This window comes from Ranitomeya variabilis, chromosome 3 (assembly GCF_051348905.1).
Source record: "Ranitomeya variabilis isolate aRanVar5 chromosome 3, aRanVar5.hap1, whole genome shotgun sequence".
In the NCBI taxonomy this organism is placed as follows: Eukaryota; Metazoa; Chordata; class Amphibia; order Anura; family Dendrobatidae; genus Ranitomeya; species Ranitomeya variabilis.
The window spans coordinates 655,768,572-655,786,299 of record NC_135234.1 but is presented as its reverse complement, the minus strand read 5'-3'; the positions used below and the strand labels follow the sequence as shown (position 1 = coordinate 655,786,299).

The window sequence follows — 17,728 nt, the reverse complement described above, 5'->3', positions numbered from 1 at the left end:
TTTATGTAGTTTCTCCCTTTCAGTTTTATTCCATTGTCTCTCGTATTTCCATGTGCAAATTAGAGTAATGATGATCCCTCTACACTGTGACATCCAATCAGATATTTGTAGGCAGCTATTAAGTCTCTTCTTAGACTTCTTTTTTGCAGATCCTTTAATCGATCCTTGTAGGCCATACTTTGCAGTCCGCTTACCATCCTGGTACTTGCTCTAGTTGTTCAATGCCTTTTTTAAAATGTGGTGCTCAGAACTGGACACAGTATTTCAGATGAGGCCTAACCAAGGAGGAGTAGAGGGGGATAATTACATCATGTGATCTAGACTATATGCTTCTCTTAATACATCCTAGAACTGTGTTTTCCTTTATTGACGCTGCATCACACTGTTGAATCATGTGCAGTTTGTGATCTATTAGTATACCCATGTCTTTTTTACTCGTGCTGTTGCTTAGTTCTATTCCTCCCATTTTATAGATGTAATTTGCGTTTTTCTTGCCCAGATGTAGAATCTTGCATTTCTCCCTGTTAAATACCATTCTATTAAGGTACCGTCACATTAAGCGACGCTGCAGCGATATAGACAACGATGCCGATCGCTGCAGCGTCGCTGTTTCGTCGTTGTGTGGTCGCTGGAGAGCTGTCACACAGACAGCTCTCCAGCGACCAACGATGCCGAAGTCCCCGGGTAATCAGGGTAAACATCGGGTTACTAAGCGCAGGGCCGTGCTTAGTAACCCGATGTTTACCCTGGTTACCAGTGTAAATGTAAAAAAAACCAAACACTACATACTTACATTCCGGTGTCTGTCGCGTCTGCGGCGTCCGCTTCCCTGCACTGTGTAAGCGCCGGCCCTAAAGCACAGCGGTGACGTCACCTTTACGGCCGGCCGGCGCTGACACAGTGCAGGGAAGCGGACGCCGGGGGACGTGACAGACACCGGAATGTGAGTATGTAGTGTTTTTTTTACATTTACACTGGTAACCAGGGTAAACATCGGGTTACTAAGCGCAGGGCCTGCGCTTAGTAACCCGATGTTTACCCTGGTTACCAGTGAAGACATCGCTGGGATCGGCGTCACACACGCCGATGCAGCGATGTCAGCGGGTGATCCAGTGACGAAATAAGGTGCTGGCCTTCTAGCTCCGACCAACGATGTCACAGCAGGATCCTGATCGCTGCTGCGTGTCAAACACAACGATATCGCTATCCAGGACGCTGCAACATCACAGATCGCTAGTGATATCGTTGTTAAGTTGTTCAGTGTGAAGGTACCTTAAGTCACTGGCCATTGTTTAACCTTATCTAGATCCTTCTGAATCCTTTCTCTGTCTTGTCTAGTGTTAAGGTACCGTCACACTAGGCGATATCGCCAGCGATCCGTGACGTTGCAGCGACCTGGATAGCGATATCGCTGTATTTGACACGCAGCAGCGATCAGAATCCCGCTGTGAAATTGCTGGTCGCTGCTAGAAGGTCTGCACATTATTTGGTCGCTAGGTCGCCGTGTATCGCCGTGTTTGACAGCAAAAGCAAGGATACCAGCGATATTTTACACTGGTAACCAGGGTAAACATCGGGTTACTAAGCGCAGGGCCGCGCTTAGTAACCCGATGTTTACCCTGGTTACCAGGGTAAAAGTTAAAAAAACAAACAGTACATGCTCACCTGCGCGTCCCCCAGCCTCTGCTTCCTGACACTGACTGAGCTCCGGCCCTAACAGCAGAGCGGTGACGTCACCGCTGTGCTTTCACTTTCAGTTTAGGGCCGGCGCTCAGTCAGTGTCAGGAAGCAGAGGCTGGGGGACGCGCAGGTGAGCATGTACTGTTTGTTTTTTTAACTTTTACCCTGGTAACCAGGGTAAACATCGGGTAACTAAGCGCGGCCGTGCGCTTAGCAACCCGATGCTTACCCTGGTTACCCGGGGACCTCGGCATCGTTGGTCGCTGGAGAGCGGTCTGTGTGACAGCTCTCCAGCGATCAAACAGCGACGCTGCAGCGATCGGCATCGCTGTCGCTATCGCTGCAGCGTCGCTTAATGTGACGGTACCTTTAGCTATCCCTCCTAGCTTTGCATTGTCTGTAAATTTGATTTGTTTACCTTCAGTTACCTTATCAAGATCATTTATAAAAATCTTGAACAACACATTTCTTTTTTTCCTTTTTCAAGTGATTAAAGCCCCCGTCTCACTAAGGGCCCCGTCTCACACAGCGACACTGCAGCGATACAGACAACGATGCTGATCGCTGCAGCGTCGCTGCAGCGTCGCTGCAGCGTCGCTGTGTGGTCGCTGGGGAGCTGTCACACAGACAGCTCTCTCCAGCGACCAACGATCAGGGGAACGACTTCGGCATCGTTGAAACTGTCTTCAACGATGCCGAAGTCCCCCTGCAGCACCCGGGTAACCAGGGTAAACATCGGGTTACTAAGCGCAGGGCCGCGCTTAGTAACCCGATGTGTACCCTGGTTACCAGCGTAAATGTAAAAAAAAAAAAACACTACATACTCACCATCTGTTGCCCGTCAGGTCCCTTGGCGTCTGCTTCCTGCTCTGACTGAGCCGCCGTACAGTGAGAGCTGAGAGCAGAGCGCAGCGGTGACGTCACTGCTGTGCTCTCACTTTACGGCGGCTCAGTCAGAGCAGGAAGCAGACGCCAAGGGACCTGACGGGCAACAGATGGTGAGTATGTAGTGTTTGTTTTTTTTTACATTTACGCTGGTAACCAGGGTAAACATCGGGTTACTAAGCGCGGCCCTGCGCTTAGTAACCCGATGTTTACCCTGGTTACCAGTGAAGACATCGCTGGATCGGTGTCACACACACCGATTCAGCGATGTCAGCGGGACCTCAACGACCAAAAAAAGGTCCAGGCCATTCTGACACGACCAGCGATCTCACAGCAGGGGCCTGATCGCTGGTACGTGTCACACATAGCGAGATCGCTACTGAGGTCGCTGTTGCGTCACAAAACTTGTGACTCAGCAGCGATCTCGCTAGCGATCTCGCTATGTGAGACGGGGCCTTAAGCGAGATCGCTAGCGAGATCGCTGCTGAGTCACAAGTTTGGTGACGCAACAGCGACCTCCGTAGCGATCTCGCTATGTGTGACATGTAGCAGCGACCAGGCCCCTGCTGTGAGATCGCTGGTCGTGTCGGAATGGCCTGGACCTTTTTTTGATCGTTGAGGTCCCGCTGGGTAGCACACATCGCTGTGTTTGACACCTTACTAACGACCTCGTTGACGACTCAGACACTGAATCCTCATAATAGCTCCCATGTGACATCGTTGTACAGGTCGCTACAGGTCGCTGGTGAGATGTCAAACAGTGAGATCGCAGCTGCGATCGTTAGTAAGATCTCACTGTTTGACATCTCACCAGCGACCACATAGCGACGCAGCAACGATCCCTGACAGGTCGTATCGTTGTCGGGATCGCTTTAGCGTCGCTAAGTGAGACGGGGCCTTTAGTTCTGTGTTCATCCACCCCGGTCTCTTAAAATGCTTCCAATTCTTCCTTCTCCACCTTTAGGCTACTTTCACACTAGCGTCGTGCACTGCACGTCGCTATGCGTCATTTTGTAGAAAAAACACATCCTGCAAAAGTGCTTGCAGGATTTGTTTTTTCTCCATTGACTTGCATTAGCGACGCAGTGCGACGCATTGCCACACGTCGCAACCGTCGTGCGACGGTTGCGTCGTGTTGCGTCGGACCATCGCCACCAAAAAACGTTGCATGTAACGTTTTTTGGTGCGTCGTGTCCAGCATTTCTGACCGCACATGCGTGGCCGGAACTCCGCCCCCTCCTCCCCGCACCTCTCAATGGGACAGCGGATGCGTTGAAAAACAGCATCCGCTGCCCCCATTGTGCAGCACTTCCACAGTATGCGTCGGTGCGCCGCAACGTCGCATTGCGACGTGCAGTGCACGACGCTAATGTGAAAGTAGCCTTACATGCATACAGACTGCTTTGCCCAAATGGAAAAACTGAAAAAAGGTCTCATGTCAAATTTACAGTCTCATAGACACATTTGAGGCTGTAAGTTAGGGTAAGGAGATTCTCTGCCAGACTGGACATAGGACTGTGAAGTACACTTGTGTGAATCCGACATGGATATGTTGACACAGAGGTTTTTTTTGTTTGTTTGTTTAGTTTCCAGGAAGAATCCACTTCAGGAAACACTGCTCTTTTTTTGTGGAAGACTATTTATTTTAAAGAATTTTTTAGGTGGTTTTTAATTTTGTTTTGTGTTTTGCATCATTTTCAAGTTTGGAGCAGATTACACAAGGAATCCACCTTAAAGGGAACCTGTCACCCCCAAAATCGAGGGTGAGCTAAGCCCACCGGCATCAGGGGCTTATCTACAGCATTCTGTAATGCTGTAGATAAGTCCCCGATGTATCCTAAAAGATAAGAAAAAGAGGTTAGATTATACTCACCCAGGGGCGGTCCCGGTCCCAGTCCGGTCCGATGGGTGTCGCGGTCCGGTCCGGGGCCTCCCATCTTCATCAGATGACATCCTCTTCTGGTCTTCATGCTGCGGCTCTGGCGCAGGCGTACTTTGTCTGCCCTGTTTAGGGCAGAGCAAAGTACTGCAGTGCACAGGCGCCGGGCCTCTCTGACCTTTCCCGGCGCCTGCACACTGCAGTACTTTGCTCTGCCCTCAACAGGGCAGACACAGTACACCTGCGCCGCAGCCGCAGCGTGAAGACCAGAAGAGGACGTCATCCTGTGAAGATGGGAGGCCCCGGACCCGACCGCGACGCCCACCGGATTGGACCGCCCGCCCAGGTGAGTATAATCTAACCTCTTTTTCTCATCTTTCAGGATACATCGGGGGCTTATCTACAGCATTACAGAATACTGTAGATAAGCCCCTGATGCCGGTGGGCATAACTCACCCTCGATTTTGGGGGTGACAGGTTCCCTTTAAAGAAGTAATATGTTACCTTTCTTTTTTCCATGCCAAAATGTTGAAAGACTCATAAAAAATGCTCACCCTGTGAAGAGCGAAGTAGTTTCTCCATTGAAATAAATTAGAAGAGTATTGAAAGCGTATTTGAAGCGATTTATGATGAAATTGTGATAACTGTGAACATACACTTACAAGTGCATTGTTTCATGGATTTCCTGCAGATTTCATCCCATGCAAAGCAAAGACTGAAATCCACCGTTAAAATGAACACAAAGAATTGACTTTCACTTTATGTTTGGGCAATATTATAGCAGGCATTGGCAGTAAGGGGTCATTTAAAACAGCAGCCATCAATGCACGGATTCTTTGCTGACATAACTAATCTCATTAAAATTATTTGGGCCACAAATAAAGCTTTTGTTAATGCCATCCCAGAGGGAAGGTAACATAAAAAACACATTTGTCCAAATGGCTAAAAAAATGTACCTGTCTTCAACTACATTATTAAAACATAACTTTTATTAGGTATTATTTCAAATGAATATTGTAACATACACAACACTAACGTAAATTTTAAAAATGCAACTGGTGGACTACGGTAAGTCCAAAATGAGTAGATTAAACTGTATTGCCGTCTAATTGGTAGCACTAGCTCTCCACTCTCATATTGCTGCAATATTTGTGCTTATGGTGTGTCTGCAGTACACATCACCTTTCAGGGACAGTGACCACCATTGTTGAAATTCATGACATAAGCACCCTGACATGTTTCACCACTAATTTTGCTTCATCAGGGGTACAAGAATATTATAATATAAATTTTGGTTGAGCAAAGAATGTTGTATAATAACATAGTGCAGCGCCCCAGAGTCCTGGTCGTTGCAGTACTGTGGCTCCGCCGCTAAGGGGGGCTATGGTACGTCTGATGGCACTGAAGGAGTTCATCTGACCAGGTATCACATACACCAATACATTTCACAGTCGGGCCTCCAGGGGGAGCTAAGGGTTCTATTTATTAGGCCACTCCTCACCGTGTGGGTAAACTGGGGGTCAGGCAGGAAGTTAGACAGAAAGCTGACTGGGTTGGAACCAGGCAACACCTTGTGGCAGGGGGTGTTGTGGGGAAGATTCGGTAGGGTCCCTGTCAGGTTTGGGACCCTGACAGAGGCCTGGCTACAGAAAGAACGTCACGGGACCGTGCCTGCTCAGCATAGCGGCGGTGCCCTAAGAAAGGATCAGAAGCGAGATATATTGTGCTGAGTGAGAAACGAGATCAAAGCAAGAAGGAGAATACCAGTAGGAGTCGTGCTGTAAGACCGAGGCAACATCCTACTGAGGCGCACAACCGGCGGCCGGAACGCCGAGGAAGTATTCATATATCTAGCTCCAAGCAATACTTCAAACCAACGGCAGGACAGTCAGTCACAGGCGGGCTGTCTCACCTAAATCACCTATGCAGACATAGGGGGCAACCTGTGGAGAGGGGCGACTCTAGGGTCCCGGAAGAGCTCCGAGCCTACCCGTCATACGGGTGCATCCCAACCCTAACACCGGGAGGGACGGAGGATTAGCAGAACATCATCTAATCGAGTTGTTGTGAGGGAACACGAGAAACAGACACAACAGTTGTGGGGACTATCCCGTAAGCACAGCAGGGGAGGACCACAACACATAGCGCTAGCAGGAAGGCACAGATTTCCACCTGCAAGGAGAACTCTGGAGGTGCCATCGGACCGGCCGGACTTGCGCAGCCTGGTGAACCGTATTCCGGACTGAGGACCCAGAGACCTTCAGTAAAGAGGTAAAGAGACTGCAACCTGATGTCCTCGTTATTTACTGCACCGCACCACCACCACTATCTACATCTATCACTGTACGCCCCTCAGCAGGGTCACGGGCTGGGTCTAGCCACCGTGACAACCCCGGAGCAGAGACTCAGAGGCCCGGTACCGGGTACCCCTCGGCCCTGCGGCAGTGGGGGCGCTACAACTTGGCGTCACGAACAGGATCTACATAAGCCTGAGGAATCAGGTCATGTGTGCCTCGGAACTGTGATTTACTGTGCTTGGACTGTACTTTATTGCAAAGACTGTGTGTTGCCATTTACCGCCAAAAGTTCCCGCCAAAAGTTGCCGCCATTGCAGCGTTCCAGGGAGCGCGGAGGAAGAAGAAGGGCGTGCCATGGGAGGAGACTACCAAAGCGGCGCCAGAAGTAGCGACCGCCCCCTCCGACTCCTGCTGCGAGAGGACGACCTACCCAGCAGCAGAGGAGAACCGCCCCCTGATTTGCAACGGCGGGAACGAGGTGAAGAAGGAGCCCGACCTCGGAGAAATGGCAGAGCCAGGTGCATGCGTTGCCGCCGGATGCCCGACAGCGACGATGAGCAGCAAGTGCCCAAGCAACGGCGAGGTGATCCCGACCTGCCCTCACCCATCAGAGGCGGACTCGCGTCCACCGCCGGTGAAGGACCTGAACTCCTTGGAGCCGCCAGTGGAGGAGCCGAGCCTACCTATCCCAGCCATGGAACCATGGAGGGCGGAGCCACATCAAGAAGTGACTCCGGAAGAGCCGCGGTCTGGGCTGCAGCCGATTCCAGTGTCCTCGTCAACGGAACAGATCGACATCGGTGGAATCACATCAGGCGCAGGTATGGACGGCACCCCTACTCCCCCGGCCGATTCTGCTCTCCCGACCGATCCCGCTCCCCTGACCGATCCCGCTCCGGTGACAGCTCCTCACCCCAGCAACAATAACCGTTTCCTCTCAGTGGAGCGGGTAGTCCTCACCCCCGACGCGATGGGGAAGTTGGTGCCTCCACTACCGACCAAGATGGGGGAAACCATAGATGTAGGCCCGGACGGGGTGATCCTCCGGTGGGACACCCCCTGGAACGAGCCGTATGGAGCTCCGGGGGAGAGCCTCACCCTTGCGGTACTTACCTGGGAACAGTATAAGCAATGTCTAATCCAACACTGGAAAGATCGAGACGAGACTGAACAACATGATACACAACGTAGAAAGTCTGCGCACGACAGGAAAGACGTGGTAAAGCGGGGGACTGTGCTGGCCTACCACCCGAAGAGGGGATGGGGCTCCATACAGGAACCGGGACTACCAACTGATGTCTTTGTTACTAGTTATAACATAAAAACTCCCTGCTGCAGTCGAGATGGTGACCCATTGCAAAGGGGGGATCAGGTGACCTACACTCGCCACCGGAATGCACAAGGATGGTGCGCTCGGAACGTTCGCCGGTGTGAGCCTGAGGGAGCGTCACCTGTTGCCCTGATCATGACTGCTCCAGATTTGCCAGATCTTGTTACTGTCACCACCGTACGCCTTGTAGCGGCTGCTGAACTTGCAAGCAGGATTAGCCTTCAAATCCAGACACCGGTTGATCTGATGGCATCTGAGAGACCAACTACCAGTACAGGTGCTGCATCGGCCGGGGATCAAAAACCACCTTCTGCACCACAAAAGTAAATATCTTAAAACTCTTCATAACCTGTAAATAGTTCTTCAAACTGTTTGTTTTGTTGCTATGTTGCTGCTAAAACCCGTCCAGGGTTAACTCTTAAAGGGATCCCTTTGTTGACCCGGGATCCCTATTGCTCTTTGTTTGTTTTTCTACCTTTTGCTCCGTTACTAAGAAACTGCTGAATCATGAACAATGCATGATACAAACTCCTTGTACATAGTTGCACCTTCTTAAAGGTGCTCTCTACTGGTTTTATATAAAAGACGGACTCTTTGCGAAGATACGGTTATTGGAACTTGTACTGGAGTCCTTGCTGCATACGGACTTGCAGCTTGAAAAGTTGCACTACCTCATAGAGACTTGGTCCCCTCTTAAAGGGGATGTTCATCGATAGCACTTAAGGAATGATGATGCTTTGAAAGAAGAAGTAATAATGTTGATATGTGAAAGTTAAATGTAACCAACTAGTTGATTGTAAGAAATGTTCAATAATGTGTTAGAAAATGAGGACAGAGAAGTGAACCCGTACGGGGTTAGTTAGTGAGTCCTCCTAGGAGCCATATAGAGATGGCTCAGTGATCCTGAACTGAAAGATAAATGATATGTTCTATACTGTGTATAGTAGTGGAAGGACAGTAGGCTCGGGCAGAAAGGAGCGGTCCTGTAAAGAAAGGAGAGGCAGCAGGTCTGGAGCCGTTGGGACAGGCGGTCCTGCAGACGTAAAGTAGGAGAATGTAGCACAGTTGCTTAAGCCTTATAATGTGTTATAAGAAGGTCTTTAGTGGATTCAGAGTGTACATCCTTAAAGGCAATGTTAAATTAATGTTTAAAATTTTTGCACTTAGTAGAATACCCGGTTGGGTAAGAAAAGTTATCTGAAAGTATTTAACCATGTTTGTAACTTTTAAGTGTCCTCACCTCCCATAAAGGGAAGTTCTGTTCAAATATGCTTATTGTTATTGCACTCACAAAAATTGTATGTCTTTTTGCTGACATGTATTGTTGTTTTCTTCCCAGTCCCGGAGTACTGGATTTAACCGGGGGGGAGTGCAGCGCCCCAGAGTCCTGGTCATTGCAGTACTGTGGCTCCGCCGCTAAGGGGGGCTATGGTACGTCTGATGGCACTGAAGGAGTTCATCTGACCAGGTATCACATACACCAATACATTTCACAGTCGGGCCTCCAGGGGGAGCTAAGGGTGCTATTTATTGGGCCACTCCTCACCGTGTGGGTAAACTGGGGGTCAGGCAGGAAGTTAGACAGAAAGCTGACTGGGTTGGAACCAGGCAACACCTTGTGGCAGGGGGTGTTGTGGGGAAGATTCGGTAGGGTCCCTGTCAGGTTTGGGACCCTGACAGAGGCCTGGCTACAGAAAGAACGTCACGGGACCGTGCCTGCTCAGCATAGCGGCGGTGCCCTAAGAAAGGATCAGAAGTGAGATATATTGTGCTGAGTGAGAAACGAGATCAAAGCAAGAAGGAGAATACCAGTAGGAGTCGTGCTGTAAGACCGAGGCAACATCCTACTGAGGCGCACAACCGGCGGCCGGAACGCCGAGGAAGTATTCATATATCTAGCTCCAAGCAATACTTCAAACCAACGGCAGGACAGTCAGTCACAGGCGGGCTGTCTCACCTAAATCACCTATGCAGACATAGGGGGCAACCTGTGGAGAGGGGCGACTCTAGGGTCCCGGAAGAGCTCCGAGCCTACCCGTCATACGGGTGCGTCCCAACTCTAACACCGGGAGGGACGGAGGATTAGCAGAACATCATCTAATCGAGTTGTTGTGAGGGAACACGAGAAACAGACACAACAGTTGTGGGGACTATCCCGTAAGTACAGCAGGGGAGGACCACAACACATAGCGCTAGCAGGAAGGCACAGATTTCCACCTGCAAGGAGAACTCTGGAGGTGCCATCGGACCGGCCGGACTTGCGCAGCCTGGTGAACCGTATTCCGGACTGAGGACCCAGAGACCTTCAGTAAAGAGGTAAAGAGACTGCAACCTGGTGTCCTCGTTATTTACTGCACCGCACCACCACCACTATCTACATCTATCACTGTACGCCCCTCAGCAGGGTCACGGACCGGGTCTAGCCACCGTGACAACCCCAGAGCAGAGACTCAGAGGCCCGGTACCGGGTACCCCTCGGCCCTGCGGCAGTGGGGGCGCTACAATGACATATGTCTTCAGACTAATATGCATATAATATAACTGATATTACCGATTAGTCTCAATGGAAAATTAGCATGCAAATAAGGACCAGTTCAGAATAATGTAATTATGATCTATATCTTGTATGTGTGTACACAGTCACTTCACATCAAAGCCCACTAACTAATGTAAGTAAAATTGTAGCATGCACTTCTCCAACTGTTTTGCAGATGAGATAGATTTTGTTTCAGTGGTGCCGAATATCATACAGCATGAGCTGAATTACCCAGTTCTTCTGGACATATTGTAGTAAGAATACGTATATGACAAACTGACAAGACTATTCATTTATTCTGTTATTTATTTATTTTTTGTCTCTACAGTGGACCAGTTATCCAGATGTTTTCACCTTCCAGTTTAAGTGGTCCACCTATTTAAAAACTGTTGGCTCTTTCTTTATGGGATCCAGTCCTGAGTTTGAAATTGCAATGTACACACTTTGCTACATCACTCGCCCAGATAGTATGTAAGTATTTTTATATGGTGTATAGAACATATTGTTATACTTTGTAGTCCACACTAAACAGGTAGGATATTTTTATTCAGCATTTGAAGGACAATTAACCCCTTCATGACCTTGGGATTTTCCGTTTTTCCATGTTTGTTTTTCGCTCCCGTCCTTCCCAGAGCCATAACTTTTTTATTTTTCTGTTAATATGGCCATGTGAGGGCTTATTTTTTGCGGGATAAGTTGTACTTTTGAACAACATCATTAGTTTTACCATAACATGTACTAGAAAATGGCAAAAAAAATTCCAAGTGCGGTGAAATTGCAAAAAAAGTGCAATCCCATGCGTGTTTTTTGTTTGGCTTTTTTGCTAGGTTCACTAAATGCTAAAACTGACCTGCCATTATGAGGTTATTACGAGTTCATAGACACCAAACATGTCTAGGTTATTTTTTTATCTAAGTGGTGAGAAAAAATTCCAAACTTTGCAAAAAAAAAAAAAAAAGCGCCATTTTCCGATACCTGTAGCGTCTCCATTTTTCGTGATTTGGGGTCGGGTGATGGCTTATTTTTTGCATGCCGAGCTGATGTTTTTAGTGATACCATTTCGCTGCAGATACATTCTTTTGATCTCCCGTTATTGCATTTTAATGCAATGTCGCAGCGACCAAAAAAACGTAATGTTGGCGTTTCTAATTTTTTTCTCGCTACGCCGTTTAGCGATCAGGTTAATCTTTTTTTTATTGATAGATTGGGCGATTCTGAACGCGGTGATACCAAATATGTCTAGGTTTGATTTTTTTATTGTTTTATTTTGAATGGGACGAAAGGTGAGTGATTTAAACTTTTATATATTTTTTATTTAATTCATATTTTTTTAAACATTTTTTTTTACTTTTTCCATGCTTCAATAGCCTCCATGGGAGGCTAGAAGCTGGCACAACTCGATCGGCTCAGCTACATAGCAGCGATCATCAGATCGCTGCTATGTAGCTGAATTGCAGACTTGCTATGAGCGCCGACCACTGGGTGACGCTCACAGCAAACCGTCATCAGTAACCATAGAGGTCTCAAGGACCTCTATGGTTACTATCCTGACTCATCGCTGACCCCCGATCATGTGACGGGGTCGGCGATGCGCGCATTTCCGGCCGCACGGCCGGAAGCGGTAGTTAAATGCCACAGTCAGTGTTTGACAGCGGCATTTAACTAGTTAATAGCGGCGGGTGGATCACGATTCCACTCGTCACTATTGCGCGTACATGCCAGCTGGTCAAAACAGCTGACATGTCCCGGCTTTGATGTGGGCTCACCGCCGGAGCCCACATCAAAGCAGGGGATCTGACCTCGGACGTACTATCCCGTCCGAGGTCAGAAAGGGGTTAAGGACAAAGGGCTGTTGTTGAGAGAACAATATTTTTGTTGAGATTCTCAGGTTTTAGGGAAGCCTGAGGCTACTTTCACACTAGTCCGTTGGTACGGGCCGTCGCAAACAGTCGGCCCGACGTACCGACGGATAGTGTGTTAAGTAGCACAACGGGGGCAGCGGATGCAGTTTTTCAACGCATCCGCTGCCCCATTGTGATGTCCGGGGAGGAGGGGTCGGAAATGGCGGACACGACGCCCAAAAAAAGTAACATGTAACTTTTTTTGTGCCGATGTCCTGCCAAAACACGACGCATCCGTCGCACAACGGATGCGACGTGTGGCCATACGTCGCAATGCGTCGCTAATGTAAGTCTATGGGGAAAAAGCGCATCCTGCGGGCAACTTTGCAGGATGCGTTTTTTTCTCCTAAACTACGCATTGCGCATTTCTCCAAATGACGCTAGTGTGAAAGTAGCCTCAAGCATTCTAGACTTGGAATTTCAAAATTCACTACATTGTGCTTTCAATTTACATTCGAGTAAAGAAAAAAGGATCCAGCTCCAGGAATCCCATAAAACCAATGTTTTTTGAAAATTATTAAAATCCATTATAACAGCATAGTAGCCACTAACCCTAAAGGGGGGAGTTCACACTGGCAGACGCATTTCAGACCCAAGGTCTTCAGCCATTACGATGACTAAAGACCTTGAGATGAAAACTAGAGATGAAAACTAAAGATGAAAACTAAAGCTAAACACAAATATAGCTTTAGTAATATCAAAGTGACATCATCATAGAAACAGATGGTAACCTGGTAACTAGTTAGTAACCAGCAGCTCGTTTAATAGTACTGACAGACTTTTCATGTTTTTAAAAATAAAAGAATGGTCCAAAAATTATCCGCCTTAGTCATTTGTGAACAGGCACACTGTCTTGTGCAGAACACTGACACAAACTGATGGTTTCACTGTCAGCGGTAACATCATCCTCCTGTGACTGAGACGAGTGATGTGCCATATATTCTATCAATGATGTTAAAAATTGCTGTTGGGAGAAGGCATCCTTCTAATATGAGAGACTTGGAGCAGTTTGCAAAAGACGAATGGTTGAAAATTCCAGTTGAGAGTTATAAGAAATAAAAAAGTACCGCATAGCGCACCAATATTACCCTCTTGTAGTTGTAGCAAGTATTCCGACAATCCACCTGTCGCTGTGATTACTAAAATAAAATAAAAAGTGAACTTGTGGTAGTTAGATTAGGAATTACTGTACAATAATAAAGTGAGAAAATAAAAAACAAATTCTTTATTGTAATTATCCAAAATATATGGGCAAACCGCAGATAGTGTGTCCTTCTGCTAGGGCACAATCCCACTTTGTGCCTGGCCTGTTCCTTATTAATGGGACAATATATGCTATGCTATACAGGACTCTGTGCGATTAGTTCACAGTGTATAGATACAAATCCTCCAGATATACATACTTTTAAATAGAAGATAGTCATATGTGGCTTAATTAAATGCTATGTGCGGTCAGTCTGTTCACCTGCTATGGTGGAATTATCAAGTCAGTACGTGGTGCTTTTAGATATTCAAAGCCCTCTATAGCAGTACTGAACTGTAGTGCACATAGCCGTACCTGCAGCCCAGAATAAACAGGTGGCTTTATAAAGTGCTCTGCGCTGTCAGTCTTAAGATATGTTTCATATCTCTCAGGTACGCTGGTAGTCATCAGGGAACACCCGTTTGCCCCACAGGAGAGTCCACTACTAAAATCACAGGTGCCTGTCATACAGTCCTCCAGGTGACACCGTAGTCCATTGCGCCCTGATCCCGTCTATCCATGGGACCCGAAGCATATGCACAACAATAGGACCTGATTGCTGGGTTCTCAGTCCTTAACCACAGTTCTTAGGGAAAGGAAGGCTTCCCCCTCCCTTTCAGCATGGTACTGGTCTCTATTGGTGTGTGCGCTGCCTGTCCTATAAACAGTCTTTTGCCATAGCCACACACAGTCCGTTCTTCAGTCCGAGAGCAGAGTCCTGCTATCCATTACAGGAGAAATAAACAGTACAATAGGGGAAAAATAACGCTCAACCACGGCCCATATCGACCACACTGCACCCACCTTTGGTGGTGCTCCAGGGCTCCTTTGCCCACAGGAACGCGGGACAGTCCTATTTTTCTCATTGGTTTGGTGCAACAAGCACCAGTTTTGCAAAAGAGTAATATCTTTTGAAACGGCATCCACTTGTCAGTGGCACGTATCCCGTGCTGCTCCACTCCACATCGGGCTCTGTGCCCGTACTCCAGTAGACAACCCTGCAGCCGCAGGTGTCATGTCCTGCTGCTGCCGCAATGATAGGAGAGGAGCAGGACTTGGTCGTTCATTGACTGGGGAACAGGGGGCCGATTGCTCCTGTTCCGGGCCCACATATAACTCCAGGTGATAACGTGATGGGCGGAGAGGCGAGGCGTTGCCAAACACTGAACGGCATTCTTGGACTTGGGACCGAGGTTCACTCACAACCATCTGCCTATCGTCCTGCTCCTGCCGCTCCAGCATCCTGGCCGCTATTGCTCTGCGACCATCAGATCCTTCCACCACAGTGGAGCACTCTGGCTCAGACTCCATTTCCAAAGCGGGCTCCTCCGGGGCAGTCTCTGCTTCCGGTTCACCGGTCTTCTCCTGTTCCAGGTGATGTCGCTCTGGCTTCGGCAACCGTAAGCACCGCTCCTCCGCAGGTATGGGGAATCGGTCAGTCCAATATTGATCAGTGACTCTCCTCTGCCTTCTGGGTTGGATCTCTTTCTCCGGAACAGGCCCTTCTGGGGCAACTTCTTCTTCCGGTTCACATTCTTCCAGATCGCTGACCTCTTCTGGTACGTGATGATGAGCGCAGCTGCACACGGAGTTTTCTTCTGGACCCCATCCGTTCCAAGGTGGGGTCGCCTCCGGCTGCTCCATTTCTCTGCATCCTGTAGGGAGGAGTGATGCCTTCTTCTTCTTAGATGCGCCCACCTTGGGTGGACCAGGGATATCATCAGCCAGACAGAATTTTGCACTCTCTCTGGGTTGGAACGCCCACGAAGGGTGGGATCACAGTTGTCGTTTTCCTTTTTCACTCCATTCTCTGCCATCTTCAAAGTCGCCATCTTGGCCACAAATCCAGTGTCATTCACATCCAAAATTTCAGTTACATCCAATATATTAGTCACTTCCAGGATATCAACATCTTCATTCTTCATGGCATCCCTGCTCTGCAAGGCTGTGGCATCCTGCCGACTACGTCAAGTGTGAGCGTTGGGCAGGGCCATGCTATGGCCCTCAAAAATGTCTGCTCAGGTGCTCCCTGACCGCCTGCATCACATAGATAAAGTTCCACTATGTTACTTGCCTGGTTCTCAGGGTCCTCCCTGAGTTGCAGGAACCATTCTTCTTCTGATCTAGTACATAATAAGACAGAGTCCGGTTTAAACTTTAAACGAAAAACTTTACTTGTTTTCATATGCAGCACGTCCATTTCAGTTACAGCATCAACATTAGGTTCCACACAGCATGTTTCCTTTGCCTTTTCAGTTACAGCACCAACATTAGGTTCCACACAGCACATTTCCTTCACTTTCCCTGTGCTTTTCAGTGTGTTCCCAGGATGTCCCGTCCTGCTCGGTATCGCAGCATCCTCCCTGTCTGGCCTGACTACCTTTAGGAGTTCCCTTGTCCGTTTCGCACAGACATAAGGGCATCAGCCCAAGTAGCAAGCTGTCACATTTTCAGAGCAACCTGTGGTACTGTCCTGCTGTGACTCCTGCATTAGCTTCTGCTCTCCCCACTGCTGTCACCTCTACTTTCCGCTGTCACTGCTGCTGTCTCTGCTGCGGTCTACAGTAGGCCCCTGGATGGCTGGGCTATTTTCCTTAAGCGTTACGGAGTCCAGCCGCCTTGCACAGGCTCCCTGGCACTTCTGCTTAGAAACAGGAAAACCCTCTATCCTATACAAGGTTGGCTTCTCCTATATTAACTCTATGTACTTTTCTCTATAATATTCTAACATGCCCCCTCTAGTGGCGGGACTGCATACTACGCCAAGTGTGCTAATTATAGTACTGCACTTTCCCTATAACACATTACAAGTAAGACATGAACCATTAATGTTAAGGGCATTACAACACAAGATATACATATGGCAGTAAACGAGTGTAAAACATTAACCGTCAGTTTATCAGGAGGTGTTTGCAACCCCCTACAGCTGCAACAAGACATCACGCACCGACATCCTCCCTCAGCACTAAACCTTTTCCTCCCTCCTGCCCTACATTACCTGTCATTCCCCGGATCATGTGCTGCCAGCCGGAGCGCCTTTATACTGGAAGCATATACAGGAGCGCCTCTTCACATTGACAGCATATAACTAAAAGCAGTCTTACATTTCTTGGGTTTCTTTAATTATTTCCCCACTTACTAATCGGTATCTGTTTTGTTTCAGGTGCACTGTAAAATTGGGTGATGCTTCTCTCAAGATCCAAACCTACAGTTGGCCCAATTCATCCTATGGCAACAGCAAAAAATATGTAGCATCTTCTTACCCCAACATCTAGAGCAAGCGTTCTTCCAAATAACAAAATCTGAGCAAAAGTGTTTGTAATAAATCAATAGATGATTACACATCTTTGGTAAATCTATTTTTTCATAAGCTTTGAGGCAGCAAACAGAATTTTTAACGGCTGCATACAATGAGAATCCTGCATAGTCCATAAATTGTTATGGGCTATAAACAAGGGCCAAATTATAACTGTGATATGATATGAAACTTTACAAAACCAGAACTTTTGTACTTTTGTATAAAACAAATGAGAGGACTTTACAGGCAAATATTCTGCACCACAGCCCACCATGCAAGCTTTCCAACATTCTCAAGGGGTCAAAATTAGGGATAAGTGAACCCAAATAGTTAAAGTTCGAGGTTTGTACCAAATGAGGTGTCCGGTGTGGTAATAGTGCCCTAGCTGCATTGGCGACTTCCTCCTCTGCCTTGTGCTTCCACTTTGCCCCGCTATCAGGTGAGTACTACGTCAGTAGTGCATCTACCAGCATGCACTTGTATTCCTGAATTTTCTGATCACACTCTAGTGATGGAAGTAAGGATAGCACATTGTGCTTGCATTGGGGATCCAACAGGGTGGCCATACAGTAATCAATACCTGTAAGAATCGGGCAGCTCAGCGGTCATTGCGCAGGCACAGCAACATGTTAATTAACAGTGAGCAGGTGGTTAAGTGATTTGTGAGTTTCTTGAGTTG

At 48.0% G+C, this 17,728-nt stretch overlaps 1 protein-coding gene across 1 annotated transcript in view; it reads left to right on the top strand.

Moving 5' to 3' along the window:
* The window catches only part of LOC143816860 (uridylate-specific endoribonuclease D-like), a 70,228-nt gene extending 53,135 nt beyond the window's left edge, over nt 1-17,093 (top strand). Inside the window, exons 6-7 of the mRNA XM_077297784.1 lie at nt 10,936-11,078; nt 16,915-17,093. Coding sequence (XP_077153899.1) covers nt 10,936-11,078; nt 16,915-17,026 — 255 coding nt within the window. The 3' untranslated portion in view covers nt 17,027-17,093. The remainder of the gene's footprint in view (nt 1-10,935; nt 11,079-16,914) is intronic.
* Nucleotides 17,094-17,728: the final 635 nt, after the last annotated feature.